The sequence below is a fragment of the Psittacula echo genome (genome assembly GCF_963264785.1).
Source record: "Psittacula echo genome assembly, chromosome: 5".
Lineage (NCBI taxonomy): Eukaryota > Metazoa > Chordata > Aves > Psittaciformes > Psittacidae > Psittacula > Psittacula echo.
The window spans coordinates 8,614,535-8,637,135 of NC_137739.1; the positions used below are offsets into that span (position 1 = coordinate 8,614,535).

At 40.6% G+C, this 22,601-nt stretch overlaps 2 protein-coding genes across 3 annotated transcripts; one reads left to right on the forward strand and one right to left on the reverse strand.

Annotated features, from left to right (window-relative positions):
* Nucleotides 1-225: 225 nt before the first annotated feature.
* On the reverse strand, nt 226-11,289 carry UQCRC2 (ubiquinol-cytochrome c reductase core protein 2). Of its 2 annotated transcripts, XM_080619876.1 has the most exons (14): nt 11,133-11,287; nt 9,516-9,608; nt 9,248-9,397; nt 8,201-8,265; nt 7,161-7,217; nt 6,682-6,806; nt 5,864-5,961; nt 5,485-5,542; nt 5,224-5,319; nt 4,119-4,318; nt 3,764-3,844; nt 3,125-3,201; nt 1,288-1,441; nt 226-435 (listed from the first exon to the last, which is right to left on the reverse strand). In XM_080619876.1, the coding sequence occupies exons 1-14, from the start codon at nt 11,166-11,168 to the stop codon at nt 352-354; spliced, it is 1,374 nt and encodes a 457-aa protein (XP_080476002.1). In that variant the 5' UTR covers nt 11,169-11,287; the 3' UTR covers nt 226-351. The 2 variants fall into 2 exon arrangements, with proteins under 2 accessions (XP_080476002.1, XP_080476003.1); XM_080619877.1 differs by lacking the exons at nt 9,248-9,397; nt 9,516-9,608 and having other exon boundaries at nt 11,133-11,289.
* Nucleotides 11,290-11,736: 447 nt separating this feature from the next.
* CRYM (crystallin mu) lies at nt 11,737-21,073 on the forward strand (the record flags this gene model as incomplete). The annotated part of the gene is made up of 8 exons (XM_080617904.1): nt 11,737-11,909; nt 12,198-12,348; nt 13,403-13,465; nt 15,581-15,682; nt 16,866-17,049; nt 19,328-19,449; nt 20,266-20,350; nt 21,009-21,073. 8 exons carry the CDS (start codon nt 11,737-11,739, stop codon nt 21,071-21,073), a joined length of 945 nt encoding a protein of 314 aa, XP_080474030.1.
* Nucleotides 21,074-22,601: the final 1,528 nt, after the last annotated feature.

The window sequence follows — 22,601 nt, forward strand, 5'->3', positions numbered from 1 at the left end:
TACACAGACAACTAGTGGCAATCACAGTATTTGTCTGCATCACAGCGATCATTTTGATATATCTGTTTTTCACATTGACTAAAATGTCACCTTATTTGCTCACTGTAGTTCTACCTTCAATGTACAGAGCCAGACTTACCAGCATTTTACATACCATTTTCAGTAGAAAAAAAATCAACACAATGTATGAACTCAGCACTTTATTTGACAAGTGCAAGCCCACAATTACTTGAGAGAAATCTGCTGAAATAACTGAACGCATAAATAACAAGTTTGTAGTAATTTATTTAGAGCGTAGGTGACTTAGAGCTCATCGTAGGTCCATTGTGAATCTGCATCCCAGCTTTGTTTTTACAGCTCATCAAGAAAAGGAGTATTTCCCAACTCCCCACTAGCTGCCATCGATTTCTTCCCACTGACAAACTTCTTGGCAGCCTGAAAATACATCGGAAAGATGGATATAAGGAAATATTCACTATAAGAGTTTATCTTGCTGCTCACAGCCTCAGCTTCAAATTATTAAAACAAAAGCCAAATCCCAACACTACCATCGTACATCAAATAAACAGTTTTCTTTTTGCTGCCTAAACTTGTTTCTATTCCAGCTCCTTCTTACTTTATAATCTAAACAGGAATGGCAGAATGACAGTTGGATATAAAAGGCATAAACTCTTAGAAAATAGTTACGCCTAGGATAATTATTACACCACAAGATACAGTGGATCTTTCCTTACTACTAAAGCTACTGCTAGTTGCTACTGCAACACAAAATAGTGATAACTGTGGAAAAAACAAGTTTTCTTAAAATTTCTGATGGATTTCTGCATGAAGTTTGCTTCAAGTTGTTAAGCAACAAAGTGAACTGGAATAGCAATGTGGTTACATTAGTTTATTACTGAAAGAGTAATCGTTTTATTAAGCACAGCAAATATTCTAGACTCAGGAATCCTAAAACCTTTGACATAGAAATGTCTGCAGTGGAACTAGCATCAAGTTTTTCTTGAATACTAGTTGGCAGTTTTGGTAAATTCAAATAAAGTAGATGAGAATTTCATGCACTCCCAGCTACACTAGTTTTGCAGCATATTGGATTAAAGGGTCTCCTGTTAATAAAGTAAGTAAAGGCCTAACAAGACAGGCAGATGGGAGTTGTAAATAAGTTGCCTTGGCTTTTTTGAAAGATAGTGTGTATGTGCGTTTATAAACATACATAAATAAGTACCGGTTTTGTATAAAAACCACTTACACAGTGATTAATAAACATCTGTAATGCTTACACATACTTACATTGACAACATCAGCAATGGCTACAGAGTCGATTTTTTGAGCAACAACGGATGGCGATGTGTGTGTGCCAGACATCAAAGACTCCGAGCCTATTTCATTCAGCAAACCCTCTGCAGTCTCCACTGACATCAAATAGGTGGCTTTCAGCTGATTTCTGCCATCAAATAAAGCATTAAGGATGAGTGAACACGAAAGTCCTGTTATTACTTTAGCTACCATGCCTGTAAGTGCAATGAGTTTTTGGTGCTTTTTAAGTTTTCAAGATTCCTCTCCATTTTGGAAGGTTTTCCTTTTCAAGTATGGAAAGGTTCTGTATACTCAGGAAAGAGGTACCACGAATACTCCAAGTGTGAAAATGACAGGGTACCCCAGCACCAACTGCCACCTCCTGCAGTCAGAAGATCTCAAGCTCAGAATTTGTTTCTGTTTGAAGGAACTGATGCAGGTACCACAGGATTCAGACAAACTAATCCATCAAGTTTAAAAATTAGGTTTAAAATGGATTCCAGTTTCTTATGAAGAACAGACAATGCAGAGCTATTTTGTTGGAAGTGACAAAGCAGCAGTGGACGCCAATGGTTAGGCTCCTTATGCAAAAGTTGCATGTTCTGTTAAAAGACAGCAAGTTTACACTGTTCTGTTTCATGCAGTCTCACTGCTACCTATGAAAATCTGATTTTTATAAGCTAGTCGTTCTATGACTTTGAAAATGGTTCATTCCAATAGAATATGATTAGACTGGATTGCCAGACTGCAAATATTGCTGGCCTTGAATTTGGTTTGTTTTTTGGGTTAGTTTTTGTTTGTTTGGTTGTTTTTTGTTACTAAAGAAAAAAGAGCAAGATAGAAAATACGTGAATCCATTCCAGAAAGGAACCCCTCTTCCCCCCAGAAAGCCACAGCACTGTAACTCCCCAATACTAGGCAGCTTTGTTACAAACCCAAAAAAACCCACGAAGCAAAACAATTCCCCCACACAAAACAAATACTGCCATATATAAAGATCCAGAATTCACCATTTAGCTACTAGTGACGAAGGCACAACCAAGCATGTCTAGGTTAATACGTTTCCTGTAAGCAGGCTTTACATGGAGTCTTGTAAGTATTTTGCATGTGTAATAGGCAATACCTTAATGTTGCTACTTGAGTGAATCTGTACCATATTGTCATATTGTGTAACTACAGTTCGAAAGGCTCAGTGCAGTCTAACACCACCTGGATGTTAAGCCCAACTAGTGTGCACAGCCCTCTATAAATTAGAAATCCTAGACCTTTGTTGGTTTAACTGCATCTCTAATAGTAATTTCCCCCACATCTCAAATATTCCTACGGGCACATATTTCAAACACTAAAGTGCTAATTCAGTGCTTTACACTTGCAGACTCTCATCATTACTATTCTTTGAAGAGGCAAAAGATTGTTTAATGTAATTATTTTGGGAACTGCTGCAGTGCAACTGTAAAGGGAATTACCTAAATAATGCAATTTAGGAATCTAATTTGAATACATCTTAATACTACAGAGTACGATTAAAATGACAGCATCTGTGGATACTTGCTGATACCTTACACTGAAACAGTTTTCACAAACCATTAACGCTTATCTACCAAGTTTTTATAAGGAAATACCACTAGCAGAGGATCAGTACTGCTTTGGGAAAAAAAAACCTACTGACAGTGCTTCAGTTTTAACACAGGAAAATTGAGCAGTTCCCCATGGAAATAATTACAGGACAACGGCAAGCTCTGCTGTACAGAATAATTTAAGTGTTCGACAATTAGCTACATGTTAAGAAACTTCTCTTTACAACACACAAGAGGGCTTTTTATGCACTTACTTTGCCCTTGTGACATCACCATCAGTGACGCTGCCCTGAGCAACTGCCTTTACCTGGTTCAAAGCAGCTTTAATCACCTGAGGAAAAATACATCAGTTAAGACTTCTTCCAGCATTAAATTTCAACATGTTATTTCTATTACATGACATCTCATAAACTTCAGAGCAGCTGATGATGTTAGGATTGTCTGCCTGAACTCAATTCTAAACAGCTTCATAACAAAACTAAAACCATAATAATCACATAATAGATGCCCAAGCAAGACACAAAATCAACTGCGGAATGAAACTGCACCATCACATTAATTTGTACGGTCTCACCTTCATTAGAGTTCAGTCAGGCCTACCAGCTTCAAGAGCCAGCATGTTCCTTATGATATACTTAGGCTTACACATGTAAGTCAGCAATTACAGTCAGCAATCAAGGTATTTTACTAGTTCTCATTTGTATTAGGTATTTGTGCTTCCCAGACAGCAAGTCTCAATCCCAGCTTACAAAGCTAAGTTATAACTGAACATGCAGCATTCTCATTTAAGAAACCAGATGAACTGAGTGTTTTAGATGAATCAGTCTGTATCTCAAATGAAAACCAGTTTGAGGATTATGTTCCTAATAGTTAAATTCTAATCAGCAACTCACCTCCCCAGTGTCTGAAGCCTGGGATATGGTATAAATCCCAAAGAGCCCAGAATCAGAGTAATTAACATTAAATGCAGAAGCCTGCAAAACAAACATTATCACCAACTGTTTCAAGTATCAGAACAACTCAACATCAAGCATAGAAAAATAATTACTATCAGGATCTAAAATACTGTAAGTCAGGGAACTAAACTCCATCTGTGCAGAGGAAAGATCAGACTGGAAGTCCTTCTCTGAAATACTGTAACTTGTCCAAGACTGAACTAATTATGATTGTATCTGGAGCCAGTAAACTCTCAGAGGATAACAGGCATTTTACTTATAACACCAGAGTACAATAAACCTTTGAACTTACATCAAATGGCCGGGTAGTCGCTTTAGCAATACCCTGACACAATTTGCTGGTAACATTGCTTCCCCTTTTGATAAGGGGCCCAGCACCTAAAACATGCTGAAGAACACTGAACGCGTTTGCTTCTGCACTCCCAACAGCAGCTCCTTCTGTGACAATAGCAGCATGGACAAGGCTCTCACCATTCTGTTTTCTGACTTCTCCTAAAAAACACAACAACAGAATAAAAAGTAATACAGTATTCAGTTAGAAACTACTATACATTCAGAGGTATTGAAAGGAAACATTCTTAGCCAGGAGTTCATTTCATGAGAGAAAAGGCAGGGTGTGAAGTTGCAATAACCACTCAGGAAAACAGCAAGGAGCTGTTAGTAAATTATAGGTAATTATAAACAGTCCTTAATATTCAAAAATTTTCTTGCAATCACAAAGCCATGCACCTTCCTCTGCCTTATTTGAACCTGACCCTAAACCATACATAGTATGAGATAATAAAACCCAGCGAGTCTCCAGATAACAAATACCCAGGAAAGAAGCATTGTCTTCTGTTCATAACAATATTGATCCTGTTTTATAGAAAATGAAGTTATTCCAGGTAAATATTAAACGTTGAAAACTTTAATATTTTCCCCATCTGGTCAGAGTGACCTGATACTCCAAGTAAAGATTGGGTATTGGTATTAACTAGTACACAATACTGCTCTGAAAAAGTTAAGTATTATGTTATCTTTTATGAAAGATTTACAATGTTCAATAGATCTTCCCTAGAGAGAAAACCTGCCACCACTTCCACACAGCTCTTAATCTACTCTTCAGGGAATCTTCCCCAAAATGCCAAGAGAAACCAGAAGCCAGTTTGTTTCCCACTTTATGGAATAAATGATCTTATAGGTAAAGCTTTACTGGAAATATGGGTTCAGTTTTATCCCAGAACTTCCCATGGTAGGGAATAATCCTCTGCTTAGCTAGATGGGAGATGTCTGAACTGTCACTTCCCATGTACAGCATTAAGTACTACTATATTGTTTCCAGTTGCAACTTTGAATACTATTACATTTACAATAAGCAGAAAAGAGTCATCCAGAACAGATACAAGACACAGACTCACCCCCTCGATAGACAGCCTTTGCACCAGAAACACCGGCTCCGCTGCGGATATTTAGAAAGTTCTCTGCAACTTGCTTTAACTCAGAGTGCTTCACACCTGCAACACAATAGTTATTTCAAGTAACGTAATTGCATTCAAAACCTACAGCAGTTACATAGAAGTATTTTAAGTGTACTGTAACTTTTTACTGCTATGGAGAACTCCACTTTCCATGGCAGTTTTCCCTTACGAATTGCAATGCCCATTAAAGAACATACATACCTATTCCTACTAGAGCCATTCTTGCACTTGTGAAATTGTTCTGTACGAAATCATGGAGCTGCAACAGTAAATTTATATTTTAGAGTATTTTGCATAAATTATAAAAATGGCAAGTGTGTTTCTGACATCCCCCCTTATACTTCTTCATGCAGCAAACTCCAGCGTTTCCAAAAGGAGCTGTCTATAGAATGGCATTTTAGCATTCTCCAGTGACAAACCCTCTTATTCAAGAACACTTGCATTTCACTGACAACCTTACTATGCACAGAAGATAGAAAATTTATATAGTAAGTATAGTCTGTGTTCACTTTGTCAAGTGTCATCATCTATCCTTGATAAACAAACTGAAACAGCTTTATAACACCACAAATAATCCTACCTGCTCAGAAGTAATTTTTCCAACTCTGTAGTCCGGACAATATAAGGGGTTTGCCAGAGCATTCTTATAGGCTGCAGCATGCAAGTTTTCCAGCACTCCTAAGGGGAACAATGTTTCAATGATGATGATTAATGTAAGCGCCACTTTTAGTAAAGATCATGAATGAAATGTCAATCCACTGAAACAGAGCTGCGGGCCTTTTTAAGTACCCACAAGATCTGCAAAAGCAGGTCTAGATGATCTAATACACATGGAAGTTTCATCTGAATGCACTGGTTTGGCTGAGGCTTTGTGTTTAGGTTTGTTTTGTTTTTTTTTCAAAACCACAAACCTAAATTCGTAACCCTAAAGCTGGAATCCATTTTCAGTGTAATGAAAATCCACACTGGTTTTCCATCAAGATAACCATACAAATTCAGGAGGTCTTCTCCAGAATGTCTTTTCTGCACTGGTTAGCAATACCTAAGAATCATTTTCAGAGCACAACCTGCTGCAAATATACTGTCAACAAGAGTCATGTCTTTCACATTCTTTAGCTGTAATTAAATTAAAAAGGTGACATGGAAGCTGCCGTGGGGACTGGTTTAAGCTGTCTTCAGCATGTTACTTGCTGAATGCTATGCACAGGCTAGAAAAACTTGTGCATTTATAAAAAAGGGTTCTGTAACAACAGAAAGACCCATACCTATCCATAGGGAAAAGCTGAAAGATTAAATGGTCACATGACAGAGCAAAAGGGGAAACTATTTTTTCCAAAAGTGTTTAACTCTGAGGAAACTCCCCTGAAACCAATGTAGTAGATCAGAAAGTACACTTACCAACTTGAGGATTCTGAGAGGCAATTGCTTTGTCAACTTTTAACTGTGGCTGAAGGTCAGCTACTTCCCATGGTCTGAACTCTGGTGCTGTGGTGACATTAAGAAGGTACTCCATAACTGTATCACTAGATTAAAAAGTTACAAAGGCATTACAAAGGCATTAAACACAACTGAAGTAGCATGTATTTCTTTTGAAGTTGAAAGCAAGTTAAACTAATCTATAAGCAACATATTAACAACAAAATGTATCACTCGAGCCAGAGTAGTTACTAGCACTACCCTAGGGAGTTCCAAAATTCCACTTCAGTTCTGCAGCATTCATATACTCAATGTGATACAGAAACTGAATATTAATATTAATAGTTTGATTTACTAGACAAACATGAAAATACATATTACTCCTACCCTGTAAAATGGTCTCTACCACACAGCAGTTTGTAAAGCATGCAATGCCATTTACAGCACATCTAGATACCTACACGTAGTCACGTGGGCATTCAATACAGTAAGCCATCTTCTCTCTTGTTGAGTACACGCTAAATGAGAAAAAATACAAACCTCATTTCAGCAGAGAATACAGAAGTGTTTTTTCACACATATTCCTCCCCTCAATATCTAGTTAACCTTAAATCTGCTCGACATGACCATTTAAAGTGAGTGATAATAAACACTTAGCAGAAACAGACATAACTAGAACTCCCGTCTTGTGTATTGTAGTAATAATAAGTGTCTTGTGACCATCAGAATTTAAAATACAATGCTAATTCAAGGTAAAACAACAAATAAGTTTGAATAACAAAACTTGAATACAAATGTGTGTATGTATTAAACAAGGCAACTTAGAAATTATTCTCTTTGGGCAGAAAACTCCCCACTTGCTTCAACACATTTGTGACTAATAGGAACGTATATTCCTATATATGGAATATATAGGAATATAATAAAGGGTCAGAGCCTCAAGTTATATAAAACATTGTGTTTAACCAAAATCTATGTAAAACAATCTTACTGGATGATTTCAAGACACATTGCAAGAAAGCAGGCACAGCAAGATCCCTCTTTTATTTCTCTTAGGCTTGTTTTCTAGGCTTTAAACTCTCAAATCATGAAAGCCAACTACTGTCTGAATTGTTCCCAGAATTGCAGTATGATGAGTGGTATCTATTCACAAAAGATGGAGAAAAAAAAAATAATCTACTGACTTCACGAAGTTTAATCTCAAAGCCTGAAAAAGCAGAAAGAACATTAAGCTTTCTGGACAAATTATGTTTCTTCCAGGTACACAACATTCATATTTTGTTAATTGAAAGGTGTTTTAAAAATATAAATCATGGGTACACTTTTGCACCTTCACTGAGCAAGAAAGACAGAAGATGTTCTTTGTCAACATTCACCAATGAAGTAGCATTACCACACTGAGCTTATCTGCCTCTGTATTGTTGTGCTTATTGTTTTAAGTTTCCTTTAATCATGTAGCTTGCTTGCATGTTACCAAAACAGATCCTATGTGGTTACAAACCTCAGGCTGCCCCCAACAGCTTCAATGCCACGAGTAATCCGGAAAGAAGATACTCCTTTAGTAGTCTATTAAAGAAATAAAAAAAGGCAACTTAGAATTCCAGTTATTTTAAGAACAGACTTGCCCGAGGTTGTTCAGTGCTCAAGCAATGCTGAAACAGTATCTGTTTATTCATTTATACAGAAGCCATTCTGAGCCAGCTTACTGCATCCCTACTCCCAATCATTTCTATCATCCTCCCAATTTCCCAGTTTACTTGGTCACGTATTTGCTCCCCAGCCCCATTTTAGAATGATCCAGGTTTGCTTGAACACTTATTAGTATTCCTTGAATTAGATAAACTTGACAAAACCAGGGCAAGAACACCTACACATGCTATTATACTGACAGATGTCTGAGGGAACTTCAGGCAGCAGCTGGGAAGGGTAATAAGCAGCTGGGATGCTATTTTTTTCTGCCTGAAGCTTATATGGATTGAACCCATGCAACAGCAGTCACAGACTTGTCAGTGGTGCTGCGTAGCATTAATTGTCAGAGTCTGGCTGCACCTACAGCCAGACAGCAACTGAGATGAACAGGAACAAGGGGAAGGGCTGCAGTGGGTCAAGCTGTAGGATATCTTGCACAACTTTCTGTACTTGACAGCAGCAGCAGAAGAGGCTGTTTAAATGTAACATACCACAACCTGCCCAGTGGTATTCCTGCAGTACCTGCAGGAGTTGCTCCTATTAGCAACTCCTTAAAGACCTGCTACCCATGAATTTGACCAATTCTTTTTTTTGAACCTATTGTATCTTCCTCCAGAGCATCTTGTATAACTGAAGCCACTTGGAGAGCATAATTCTAAATTAAGCATCACATCCTGTCTTCCAGAAAGTAATGTCATTTCTCCTGCACTTGAACCAGATAACCAAAAACCAATGTACATTGTTTTCCACTTTATAAGATCTCTTACACTAAATTTTACTGTATCCTTTACTTTTGCATCATAAACTTTTCACCATTTCATTTATTGCCAGCGTAATAACAAAGTGAACAAACACCTACCATATTAGGTCCAATACGAAGCAAGTGAGCAGTTCCCAAGTTACTAGTGGTTTCGTATCTGCTGCCTGCTTTAATAAACACACCAATTCTTGAAACTGGAGAAAAGTTTTCTAGAGAGGCAATAACTAAGCCATTTGGTAATTTTGTGATCTGTATTAAACAGAAAAATATTTGGTTTAGTTATCCACTAGAAATACTGTCACAACTCGACTCTGAGTTTTACAAAATAAAAAGGAGACAGAAAAAAAATACCAGTATTCATACTGACCTCAAGATTCTCAGACTCTCGAGATAATTTCACTCGTTCTGCAGGTTTTGAGATTGAAATTTTAGGGGCTACCTTAAGTGAGTAAAATCTCTTCTAGAGGAGAAAGCATAAGAAAATGGATTTCCTGAATTAGTTCATTGCACATTCCATTACATACTGAAGAAGCAACTAATTCTGAAGTAGAAATACAATCAACAACTTCAAGTCCCAGAGTAAAACCAGTGATTCCCTTCTAATTCCTCTGACAGTTGTTTTTTTACATCACTGCTAGAACCTGGGGAATGACTTACATGAGGTCCCTGGACCTCAGTGCTATTCTCAAGAATTAGCATTGTAAGAAAGCTTTTCCACCCTCCCTCTCTTTGCTACTGTGCAGTGGGTATCTCTACTGATACTGTATAGTCTGCAGTACCACTGTGTAGCAATTAACTCAGAAAACAGCACACACTCAGAATGTAACTTTGGAGACAACTTTCCAACTTACTAGGTGTAGGCAGTTCGACTCCTAAAGAATTACTTACCTCTCTTGCCAATAGAACTACACTGACTGCTGCATACAAAAAGTACGTGTATGCAAGTCCCCAAACTGCAGAGCAATAACCAGAAGCAGGCCTTCAAACTGAGGAAGTGCACACTGCAAGAGCCTTCCCTTCACTAGCTGGCAGCAGAAATAACAAGACTTTAAATTTCAAATCTGAAATGCTATTCCTTCTGTCCTTCCTTAAGTTTCTTGTGATTATTAAAAAAATCACCAAATTTATTATTCTTCACATTAAAACAAACAAACAAACAACAACCAAAACCCAACTTAATTCCCATACATCTCTAAGTAAACCCTGAGTGACAGACACCTCACTGCAGTCAGTTGTTGGGATACCAATGACACAACTCTGCTCGCTTTGCCACATACTCTGGTCTATGTATGAGTCTAGGAAAAATTACTTTCTTTCCCAAACACAAATTTTAACCACTAAACCTACTTATTTATGAATGACTAGTGTGAGTCTAGAATTGACCTGCAAACACACTGACTCAGAGGTCATTCACCACCCTGCTTCCAGTGGAGACAAATCATACTCCAGCTGCCCGCGGGGTCCAGGGGATCCTCTGCAGCAGAACAAGCCCTCTGCCCCTTCCACGCTACGGGACAAGCCACTTGCAAAGCCCCGCTTGCCAAGGGCACCTTGCCACGAGCTGCGAGAAGGGATCCTCCTCCCCTCTCCCTGGCCACACAGGTAGCCCCGCCTCTCCGGCCGCTCCCGGGAAAGGCCTCGGGTGAAGCTCCCAAGAAATCTGCCGCCGCGGCCGCAGCTCCCCGCCACAGCGCTGCGCGGAGGCCGCCCCGGCCCCGGCCCGCGGCCTGTTTGACCTTCAGCCCTGCCGCCCCACTCCACCATCTCCCCATCCGGCTCGCCGCCGTCTTTGGCCTCCCCTCTACGCCCCTCGCTGACAGCCCCACAGCCGCTCACCCGCCGACCCTCAGCTCGCCCGCCCGGCTCGCCGCCCCGGAGCTGTCTGGGGTCAGGCCCACTCACGGCCGCCGGGACCCAGGCAAGCGCTGTCAACTGACGCTATGCCTCTCCCCTGCTACACCCAACGTGTCCAGGTCATCCTCACCGAGAGGGAACGCGCGACCACCGGGAATCCCTTCATCCTTCCGCGCCCCTCAGCTCAGCCCCGGCGAGAAGATGGCTGCCTGGAGGAGGACTCGACCTTCCCGGCACACCCTGCGCCGCTTTGACTTTCTAGCGAAAGAATCCCTAAACTCTACTGCTCGCGCCGACAGTCACGGTGTGAGGGCAGAGCGACACCTCGCGGCTCCCGCGGCTTTTGCGCATGCGCAGAGTGCCACCGCCGCCCGGTCAGCGGGGCTGTCCCAGCCTTCGGGGTCCCCGTGATGGCTCCGCTTTGTGGTGAACCGTAAACAAGCTGCGGCCGGACGCTTCGCGGCGGTGTCAGCAGCTGTCTGCCCCGCAGCGGTGTCTGACCGGGGGTGGACACCGGCGGCGCCTCAGGGGGCGCGCGGCGGGGACGCGCATCGCATCGCACTGCGGGGCCGCCCTCAGCGGTTCTGAGCGGGCATTCCCGCCGTGCCCGTGAGGGCAGCGCGGCGCGGAGAAGCGGGCAGGGCGCGGGGCGGTGCCGCCGGGAGCGGGGGCGGGTCCCCCGCCTAGTACATAGCGGCGGAGCGTGGTCCTGTCGTGTCAACCCGGTGTTCGCTATGGGGTCTGCTCCGCCTGTGTTCATCGGCGCCGAGGAGGTGGAGACGCACCTGCACCGCGCTAGCCTCCTGCTCCCGGCGCTGGAGGCCGCCTTGGCCAACTTCTCGTCCGGCGCAGCGGGAGGCGTCGCGCAGCCCGTGCGCACCGTGGTGCCGGTACACCGGCACGGCGGGTGAGGCGGGCTGCGGGGCTACCTGCCTGGCATCAGACTGGGCGCTGCGAGGGGTGGCCTGGCGGAGCCGGGGGTGGGACAGGACAGCGGGGGGATGTTCCGTGCGGCCCTTCCGGAGCGAGAGTGGGGGAGCCGGGCTTGCAGGGGGGAAGGGACGGCGTGGAACAACTTGAAGCGTTAAGAAGGGTCATTGGTACCGAGTTACTGATTAACTGCAAGATGAAGGTTCGATGTTAATTGCGCCGGTGTCTGTAGGTATGTAAGTAATACGAGTGAATCTCTTCCAAGGTTCCTAGGAGTCATGCCTGCTTACAGTGCTGCTGACGATGCTCTGACAACCAAGTTGGTGACTTTTTATGAGCACAAGAAAGATTCCTCTGTCCCTTCTCACCAAGCGACCATCCTCTTGTTTGACCCAAGAAATGGTTCTTTAAAAGCTGTGAGTTTTACGGATACTTCTGAGTTCTTCTCTGTTAATGCCCTGTAGGTTCTTCCTTCTGATTCTTAGAAGCTGCACTTGATGTAAATTGGCCTGAGTTTTCCTTAATTGTAAACGAAAATTGGTTTGTGCCAAATGAGGATTTAGCCTAAAGCTTTATTCTTTCATACCTGTTGAACTGTACTCTGGTATTTACTGCTGCCTGTGATTTGAAGGGAATCTGATGGCTCACAGGATGATTGGAAGAGAAGAATGATCAGGAAAAGTTTCCTTGCATTTGAAAGGGAGAAAGAAACCCAAACCTTACTGAATAAAGAATTGATCTTGAATCATGTGAAGTCGAAATCACAAGGGAGTTATTGTCATCACAAGGAATAATATTGAGTTTGATTTGTTTCTTTTTCTTTGCTTAAATAATTTAAGATTTTTTTTAAGACTATTGACCATTTGCATTACAATTTAGTCATAATTATTATTAAAGAACCAAAACTGGTCAAGAAAACTGTATTGGGCTTTTATTCCAAAACTGTGTTAGTTTAAGTCCTAGAATTCATTTGTACACAGTAACTAATGCATATTGAGGCAGGAGCGCCCCACCGCGTGTGGTACGTGTTAAAGGAATTCTGTGGTTCCCTGTCATCCCTTTACGCAGACCAAGAAAATGCAGGCTTATGAACCAGTTGCACTAGTCTCACTGGACTGCAGAGTATTGCAGTTTTATTGATCTATTCCCTGCATTGGAGGGCCAGGGAAGTGCAGTGCATCAAGAGTTGTGTGAGTTGGGGATGCCTCAGCTGTGACCTGTTTTTACTTCATTTGTACTGGTGGAATGACATGAAAGAACTGAAACAGACAGGGAATCTGCCTGGTTTAAATGTGAATTTATGTGGCTTCTGGTTGCTGTAATTGTAACTACCAACTTCTGTGTTTTTTATCCGTGCCCTGTAATATCACATAATTCACAAATTGGATGATAATGTTTGGTATTTACTCTTATTTTCAGTATTCATTTCAGTGTGCTTGAACTCTTTTTTTTTTTTTTTTTCTTTTTAAGGTGCTGGATGGCAGTGTCATAACAGCAAAACGAACAGCTGCAGTTTCTGCAATTGCTACCAAGGTATGTCTTCCAGTTGCTAAATTGAGACAGATTTAATGGTGTTATATATAAAGTAACTACAAGGAGTGATGTAAATGACTTTCAGTGTGTGTGAATTTTCATCAAATACAGCTCTTAAATTGGATTTATCATAATATATGTACCTTCAAGGAAAACTTAAAATTGGAGTTTTCTGTTTTGAGTCGTGTATGGCTTTAACACTGTGATTGGAGATGGAATCTGAGCTGTGTTTTTGTGGCTTGTTCTGCACACTTCCCTGGGAATTTATGAAGATGTCTTCCTCTGTAATTTTCTTGATTTTGTGCTTGTCTTAACATGCTCCTTTATGGCTTTAGGTGTGTAGCTGTGCTGATAAATTCAGTTTTATTTAGGTATATGCATCCTGCTGTTTGGCTAGGACAGGTGGGTTGCACCTGACCTGGAGAAAGAGGAAAAGACCACATTTCCAGGGTGCAGTATAGCTACTCTTAAGATAGGTGATGCCCAGGATAGACGGATGACTTGTCCAGAGGTGGCTGTCTTTCTCACTTTCTCTGTAGTCACTGGAAGATGTCCAGATGGCTATCCCTGACTACAGTCAGAAACTTCAGTGTCTGAAGGCAGGCGAGGTGTATGTTGCTTTACATAATTTCAATTTCAGTTGGAAATAGTGGGGTTTGAATTCTTTTTTCAAGCTATATTTGTTTGGATTGGTGATACGGGGTGAGAGCAAGTGACTATGCATTGCTCACGAGAGTTTTAGTCTTCACTTCAAAGGATGAGGCATTATGAAGAGAGCCAGGGCTGAAAAATACTTGTTTTTTAGCCATCTACTTTGTGTCAGAATGGAGGCTGATCTCATCACTTTTTTAGTGGCAATATCCATGCCAGTGTGACTCTATCCATGGCAGTAGAGCCAAACTGACATAAAACTGAAGAAACTGTCCCAGAGAGCTTCCCCTGAACCAAGGGATAGAACAATTTACAATGGATTCCTTGGGCAGGAGGTTATAGGTCCTCATTCATCTCCGGCTGTTCTGTACTTGTGCGGTTCTGACAGTTTTTAACACAGGCAAGGCTCTGCTGGCCTCAAAGGAGCTTGGCTGCTGAAGGAGCTTTAAGAGCAGATCCTTTATTGCTGTCTGTTTTGGGAGATTTTCAGGAGTGTTTGAGTTTAGCTCATAGTTGTCGTTCTCTCTTTTTTATGGCATTTCCTTCTCAAAGACCCATGTTTTTATGCAAGAAACCCTTGAAATCAGTGCTCTAGAGTCTTTGAAAGGAACATTAAAAAAAAAAAAAAAGGGATCAATGATATTTTTTTTCAATTTATTTGCAGCAGAATAAAGGGTGAGAGCCTAGACAATTCCGAAGCTTTTTATACAGAAGTGAGTGGCCACAGCAAATGTGTAAACAAAACACAATGGTAACTTAGGGCTGGACTCCAGCAGCCCTCTCTTCCCTGTTGCCAAATACTGGTGAATCACAGGCAAGAGCTAAACCAGAAAACCAAAACCAGCTACAGAACTGAATTGTATTACTCATTCTTCAGAACCATCTCTCTTTTTACAATGCTTGGTGCATGCATATTACAGCTCTTGCAATGACAAAGTATGCTTGAGAAATGGTTTATGGCTTCAGTGAATTGAAAAAGGTGGTTTAGCGTGGGGCTACCAGGACCAGTTTACCTGCACAGCTACCGCTTTCAGTGCTAATAGCTTTTGGTATTGTAAACCCTGTTTTCAGCCAGCACAGAACACCAGCACTATGGTTTTACACTGAATCAGTCAGATAGGTATAGTACGTTGTATTAATGCTGGAGCATGCCAAGGCTGCAGAATTAGCATTGGCTCATGCGGTTGCATGTTAAGTCTAAATTTCAGCAGTCAGACAATTCAAAACCAGAATTAAATCAAGATTACGTTGGTGCTATTGACAATAGATTTTGCAGTTAAACTAAAAAAAATATATAATGGTAATTTAATATTGTTTTCTGTTAATATGAGTCAATATTAGCTTTTGCATACAGACTTTTTTCTTCAAAAGGACTAAGGATGCTGCTTCTGTGGCATTTTGATATATATTTTATGTCTGTTAATATATTGTCTTACTTTTTTTTTTGTATTTGATGCTGTTTAGTTGTTAATGCCACCTTTTGCAGAAGTGCTGTGCATTTTGGGAGCTGGTGTTCAAGCATACAGCCATTATGATATTTTCACAGAACTCTTCACATTTAAAGAGGTAATGACCACATCTTAACAGGGTACATTTATTTTTCTCTATTATGTTTCAGGAGCACTTTATATAAATAGAGTAGAGCCAATGAAGTTTTTTTGAGTCTGGCTGAGATGGAGTTATTTTTCCCGTAGCAGCCCTCATAGTGCTCTGCTTTGTATTGGTAGCTAGACAGGTGCTGATAACACACCAGTGTTTTGGCTACTGCTGAGTAGTGCTTGCACAGCATCAACGCTGTCTCTCCAGCGTTCCCCCTTACCAGTACACTGGTAGGGAGCTAGATGTTGGGAGAGTACAGAGCCAGAACAGCTGACCCAAACTGACCAAATGTATATTCCATACCATTTGGTGTCTGCTTATCAATAAAAGCTGAGAGAAAGGGAAGGGGGGTTGGGAGGAAGGAATTTGTTATTCAGACATTCGTCTTCTGAAGCAACCACTATGCACACTGAAGTCTTACTTCCCATGAAGTAGCTGGACATTGCCTGCTGATGGGAAGTAGAAAATAAATCTTTTTATTTCCTTTGCTTTTCCTTTATTAAACTGCCTTTATCTTGACCCACAAGTTTTGCTGTCTAATTTTCTTCCCCTTGGTGTCCTGCTGAGGTGGGGAACGATAAAGCAGCTTGGTGGGCACCTGGTGTCCAACCAAAGTCAACCCACAACAGAAGTTAAGGTATTAATTGTATTTTGATTCTTTTTCTACAGAACCCAAGAATACTCTGAAAAGCTGTAAAATTTCTTGCTCAAATGTTGGCCTTTAAAAAAGCAGGGAGAAAGGAAATGGTTGGAAACCAAGTTGTTTCAGATGGCTTCTTGTCTTTGATAAAATCCTACTGGAGAAGCTTTCTGTGGGTTTTTGCTTTGTTTTGTTTTGTTTTTCCTAAATATATTTATTGGAAATCTTTGTATTTTATAAATACAGTTCTACAAGGAGCTGTTATTCTGGCATCACTGACCAGTCATTCAAATGTAGGTGCACACATGAAACTGTCACTTGTATGATGCAACGCTCTGTTGATAGTTGGACTAGATCTTAAAGGTCTTTTCCAACATAATTGATTCTATGAGAACAGTAAAGGGGAAGAAAACTCCATTTCAGGATATGTGCATCAATCAACTGAAAATACTCTGTTTCAGCAAGGAGAAGTTCTATAAGCTAATCTGTTTGTTTCTTTTTTCCTTGAAGGTCAGAATATGGAATCGCACCAAAGAGAAGGCGGTGAAGTTTGCTAATTCAGTTAATGGTCCAGTGCAGGTCTGCTCTTCTGCTCAGGAGGCAGTTACTGGGGCTGATGTAATTGTAACAGTCACTATGGCAACAACACCAATTTTATTTGGAGACTGGGTAAAACCAGGTGCCCATATCAATGGTATGCTATGTTCTAATCATCTAAAGGATAGCATCAAGAACTGTTCAAAAGCTTCTCAGAATGAATGTGCTTTCCATTTTGACTTTCCCTTTTAGCAAGGCCCACTTTTCCCAGGCCCACTTTCCTGCTTGTCTGGAGTCACAATTCCAGTGTATTCCAGCACTGGATGTTTGCTAGAGCATGGGGTATGCTTTTTTCCCTAGTGATGCATCATCTTTGACACCCTGTTGTCATTTGATGCTCACTTTGCTCTCCATTTAAATAATCCATACAAACATGTTATTTCCAAAGTGATTCCTGCTCATTGTAATGTTTCCCTGGAAACTCATCTTCTCAACCAATTTTGTAAGCTCCTCTATTTGTTCCTTTTGGGGCTGATCACGCTGATTTACTTTTTTTTTACTTGAGTTGAAAAGATGCAGTAACTGAGTTAAGAACTTCATCATTTGACCACTAATTATCGTGAGGGTTTGGGGGCTTATTTTTCCCTGCCTTGCAGTGATGTTGTCACACTTGTTTTGAGTCTCTGGACATGCCCATGTTCTTTTAATTGTGGGCCTAGTTGAGATGACCCTGTGCACTTTCCAAATAGCATGGTAATAAGACAAAAGAAACTTGTCAGAGGGAACAATTTAAATCAACATCCCACATTCCAGCAGCATCCTACTAATTTCTCAAACTCAATTTAGTCCTTTGTCATTGAGTGTTGTCAGTGTTACGTCATGAAAAGGAAGCCAGAAGTACAAGCAAAATCCATTAAGTTTTACAGTCATTGAGGCAGTGCATGCACAAAGACCCCTCTCCTTTCTCTGCTTCCTTTTTTTTCCTCTATTGTGACATTTATGCTGTTTGAGGAGGCATTCAGGCAACATGGAATTTATTGTTCCATAACAGACATTATTAAAAACCATTTAACTGCAGTATGGCTGGATGGGTTTGGATTTTTTAGACAAGAAGTCGTTAGTTGTCTTGCTGTATTTAAAAACTTAAGCTCCTTGATTTGTTTTCAGTTTCTCCAGATAAGTGAAAATCCATAATCTGCTCAATTTGTACTGCTTATAAGGTTAGAAGGAAATAATAGAAGATTACAGGTTTAAAAATCCAAATTAGTAACATTGAACTCTGTCTGCTTGTGCGAGCCTTTGTTGCACAATACTTTGGTTCTCATCTGTTCAGGATAATAAAGGGATTCTTCAAATTTTATTTTTCTGTATAGGCACATAACAAACCCAATCGGAATCAAAGGGCTATAAAAATCACTTGGTAATGATCTGATGGAAGACAAGGGTACTAGAGATAAAGGGAGATTACTTTCTTGTGTCTCAACTACCCAGAGTCTGCTGACAAATCAGATATTGAATGTTTTTAGAGGTGCTGTTTTAGATGCTAGTTAACTCTTTAAAAATAAAAAGCAACAGAAATCTGTTAATTTAACAGTTGCAGAAACAGGTTACTATTTGGCTGCAGAAGAGTTGTTTGTATAACTCTTAAGATTATCTTTTGTCACCAAATGGTCAAAGTTTATTCTAAAGGGGCCTCTGTAAGCAGAAGAGAGTAATTGTCACACCTTATCACTGGTGTAATTTTTCACAGCTGCTAGCAAAGGCTTGTTTGTTTCATACCTATGCATGGTTACACATATCCTCATATTTTTTTGTGTAGATATGGAATGATGAAGTGATGAATGGTTAAGCAGTGCTGCTTCCCCTTCTCTTCTTGGCCAGCATTATTTGGAAGGAGCAGTTTGATCAGTGTACAAAAGAGGTGGAAACAGTGGCAGTAAAGAATCTCACCTCTGCTTACTGAAGAGTTGCAGTTTAATGCCTCAGCAGGTTGAAATGTGAAGGCCAGTTGATTCCAGTTGTTCTAGCTGTGCTTATGGGAAATACAAGCTTTTCTTGGAGCAGCATCTGCATGGCTAAAATCCAGGATGCTGTACATCTTAATGAGCTGTAGTTCGTAGGGTTGGACACAATGTCATCCTTTGTTGGTATCACTGGAAATATAAGGGGTTAACACCTTACAGAAACAGGCCATATATATGTCAGCGTTACAGCTGAGACCAGGTTGAGAGAAATCCAGGCTTTTTCCCAGTTGCTCAGGCATATCCTATTTTTTCTTGTTGTTTTATCAATCAGCGTGTCTCCAGTGCTAATATCAGACTGTATTACATTTCCACAATAGTGTCCATTGTTAATTCACACATTTCTTTTGGACAGAATGTTGTTTAAATGTGTTTTAAACATTCCTCCTGAGTTCATTAGTTTTATTGTCTTAGCTGTTGGAGCAAGCAGACCAGACTGGAGAGAACTGGACGATGAACTGATGAAGAATTCTGTTCTGTTTGTGGATTCCAGAGATGCTGCTCTTACAGAATCAGGAGATGTTATATTATCGGGGGTAAGACTTTCTTTTTGTTGGCAATTGGCTTGTGTTTGAAATGAATTGGTACTGATGATGTGCTGCACTGAAACTCTTTAGAGCATCAGATATAGTTGTTAACACTTTCGAGGCTGAAAGAGAAACTAGTTTCAGGTTGAGACTTCTGTATGTCTGTGCCAAAGCAATGCAAGCTCTGTATCAACCATTACATGATACCATATTAAAGTGCCACGTGTTCAGCATTGGACTTTGTGTACAATAACAATGTATTTTTGAAAGACCAACACTTCCTGCAATGTTTGGTATTTATTTTCAGTATTTTTCAGATCTATGTATTAAAATCTGTAACTTTCTTCCCATGAGATGTCAGTGACTGACTTGCATCAGGCCTCTAGAGAATGGATGACAGAAGCCAAGCAGGCAGTTAGTGACCTGCAGAAATTTGGCAGCAGGGACTCTGTTAGGTTTAATGGAGTTTTATTTTTCTTTTTCAATGCTTTTAGTAGAACAAATATGACTTCCATTTATGAGGTTTAACATAAGAGGTCCAGGTATGGTAAGGTGTATGGAATCCCATGTGCTTTGTTGGATAAGCAACAACCTATCTTCTGTAAAAAATAAAAAGCCTTGCTGAAGATAGTCTGCCAGCTGCTCCTGTCTGAAAACCATTCTTCTCCTGATTTCTGCATAATTTCAGTATTTATTTGAATACTGATCTGCTTCAGCATGGAAAGGAATTTGTTCTGGGATAGTAGAACTTCTTTTGAAGTGATTGAGAAAAAAAGTTTGTCTCTGAATGTATGCTTTTGTATAAATATGTATTTCTTTTCACAGGCAGAGATTTTTGCTGAGCTGGGAGAGGTAGTGAAGGGTACAAAACCAGCCCTGCCTGAGAAAACAACAGTGTTTAAATCACTGGGTAAGGACAACCCCTTCTGTGTACAAGTCTGGCAGAGAACAATGCTCTATTATTTATTAGGGCCTCCATGTGTGGGAAAGCTGCTGATCATCTTCAAAGCTGCTATGGCAGTGCACTGTCCTAAAAAACTAGAATGTGATTTACATTTTCCCTTTCTATTTCTGTCTTTGTTTATCTAGCAGGCAGGACTGATGTAATTAAAAATGATTGGAAAGCAAACAAACAATAAGTAGTACATTTTCTACTTCATAGTTGTTGAACACATGACTATAGCATTTGTTAATACAGCTCCAAGCCAGTCCTTAATTGTTGTGCCCATGGAGTCTGTCTGACCTACAGACAATGTGACAGTGTACTGTGGGGTTGGTGTTGATGTTTGGGAAAAGTAGGAGTCATAGTGGGTTACCACACTCTGAACTGCGTGACATGTCTGAAAGCTCAAGTTGCAAGATGAACACTGAAATTGGATTCATACTATCACGTTAGCTCCATATAGCATACCATGATAGCTATAAACTTTGCTGTAGGTGTTTGGGATGGGGAATGATTCCTATTCTTGTCCAATTAGATAACTTCCTGAGTCTTTCTGTTCCCTTTTGAAGCTATATTATTTGTACAGCTGAAGAGCTGTTTGAAGGTGACTTCAATTCTCTTTCAGGGATGGCGGTTGAAGATACAGTAGCAGCAAAATTTGTTTATGACTCATGGTCTGCTGGTAACTAGAGAGAAGTCTACAGTGTCAGTGAGGCCAAGAAAATTGTTTGTACTTAGTTTCCTCAGATCTCTTGTTAACAAGACAGACACCAACCCTATCTGCATATGTCCCTTCTAGAACATTCAAGAATGCAAGGTAAAATTTCAGCAATGGACTAATTCTTACATTTCTGAAGTGATCAAAATGTATGTGTTGGCTTAGCCTGTTATTCGGTGATAGAGAACTTCACTAGCTTGAGACAAAAATGACAGTTATTGGTGTTCCGTAATTCAAGAAATGCATGGAAACTCGCACTCACTAATTATGACAATATTGTCCAGTTCTGTGCTTGTGTAAAACAAAATTTGTATTTGAAGTGAGACTTTTGGTGTTTGGGGAAAAAAGTCCAGTTTAATACGTACTCTTCTACTGACTGCTCTTTAGAAAGTAGATTGACTGAGTACGAAGGCCTGGATTTGAAAACCCACAATGTTCTCAGCTTTCATTGACAACAGGAGGTTCTGGGAGCCTGGCTTCGGTTGAATTCATGAAGAGTATTTGGTTCAGCTACAATGGGAATTGCTTGGAATGCTGTCTTTGGAATTTTTTGAGGGAAAAATAATAGTCTTAATTTCCATGTTTCCTTCTCTTACAAATTAGATTCTCAAGAATTGTGTAACTTTCATTCTGCTAAAATTAAATAGATACTTCTGGTTTTCTTTGACTTTCATTTTGTTGTCTATTACTTTTCTGGGTTGGGTTTTTTTTTTGAAGATGAGGAAGAAAGCATTCACACTGTTGCAGTGACTGCTGCCTCAGTGAACATGATCACTGAATGTGAAGGGGCAAAATAAATTGAGACAGCCCTGTTCCACTGTGATACTCTGTTTTGCAGTAGTTGTCCCATGCTGCACATTCCCTCCTCTTGATGTCTGTCCAATGCAGAGTATTAAGTCCTTAAAGAAGGAAAATCTTGAATTTGGTAGGACTGTGCTTTCTTATGATTTGGGTGTGGATTGGGCTATAGGATTGCACATGTGGTATGGAGAGCAGCCCTGAGGAGAAGGACTTGGGGGTGTTGATTGGTGAAAAGGTCAATATGGACTGTGTGTGCTTGCAGCTCAGAATGCCAACCATGTCCTGGGCTGCATCAAAAGGAGTATGGCCAGCAGGGTGAGGGAGGGGATTCTGAGACCTCACCTGCAGTCCTGCATCCAGCTCTGAGGCCCCCAACATAACAAGGATGTTGTCCTGATCAAGTGAGTCTAGACAGGGCCACAATGATCCTCAGAGGGCTGGAATACATCTTATATGAAGGCAGGCTGAAGGGAGTTCAGCCTGTAGATGGAAGACTCCAGGAAGATCTTTAAACAATATTCCAATACCTAAAGGGACTGACAAGAAATCTGGAGAGGGGATGTTTACCAAGGCAATCAGTGATCAGAAAAGGGGTGATGGCTTTAAACTGAAAGAGGATAGGTTTAGATTAGATACTAGAAAGAAGTTCTTTACTGTGAGGGTGGTGAGACTCTGGCACAGGTTGCCTAGAGAAGTTGT

Excerpts from the sequence above, each read along its gene's own strand:
- UQCRC2 (XM_080619876.1), bottom strand. The coding sequence starts at position 11,168 with ATGAAGGGATTCCCGGTGGTCGCGCGTTCCCTCTCG. Across the intron at positions 9,398-9,515 it reads GAGAGTCTGAGAATCTTGAG|ATCACAAAATTACCAAATGG; the intron begins GTCAGTATGAAT and ends TGTTTAATACAG. Across the intron at positions 3,845-4,118 it reads CGACTACCCGGCCATTTGAT|GCTTCTGCATTTAATGTTAA; the intron begins GTAAGTTCAAAG and ends TTTGTTTTGCAG.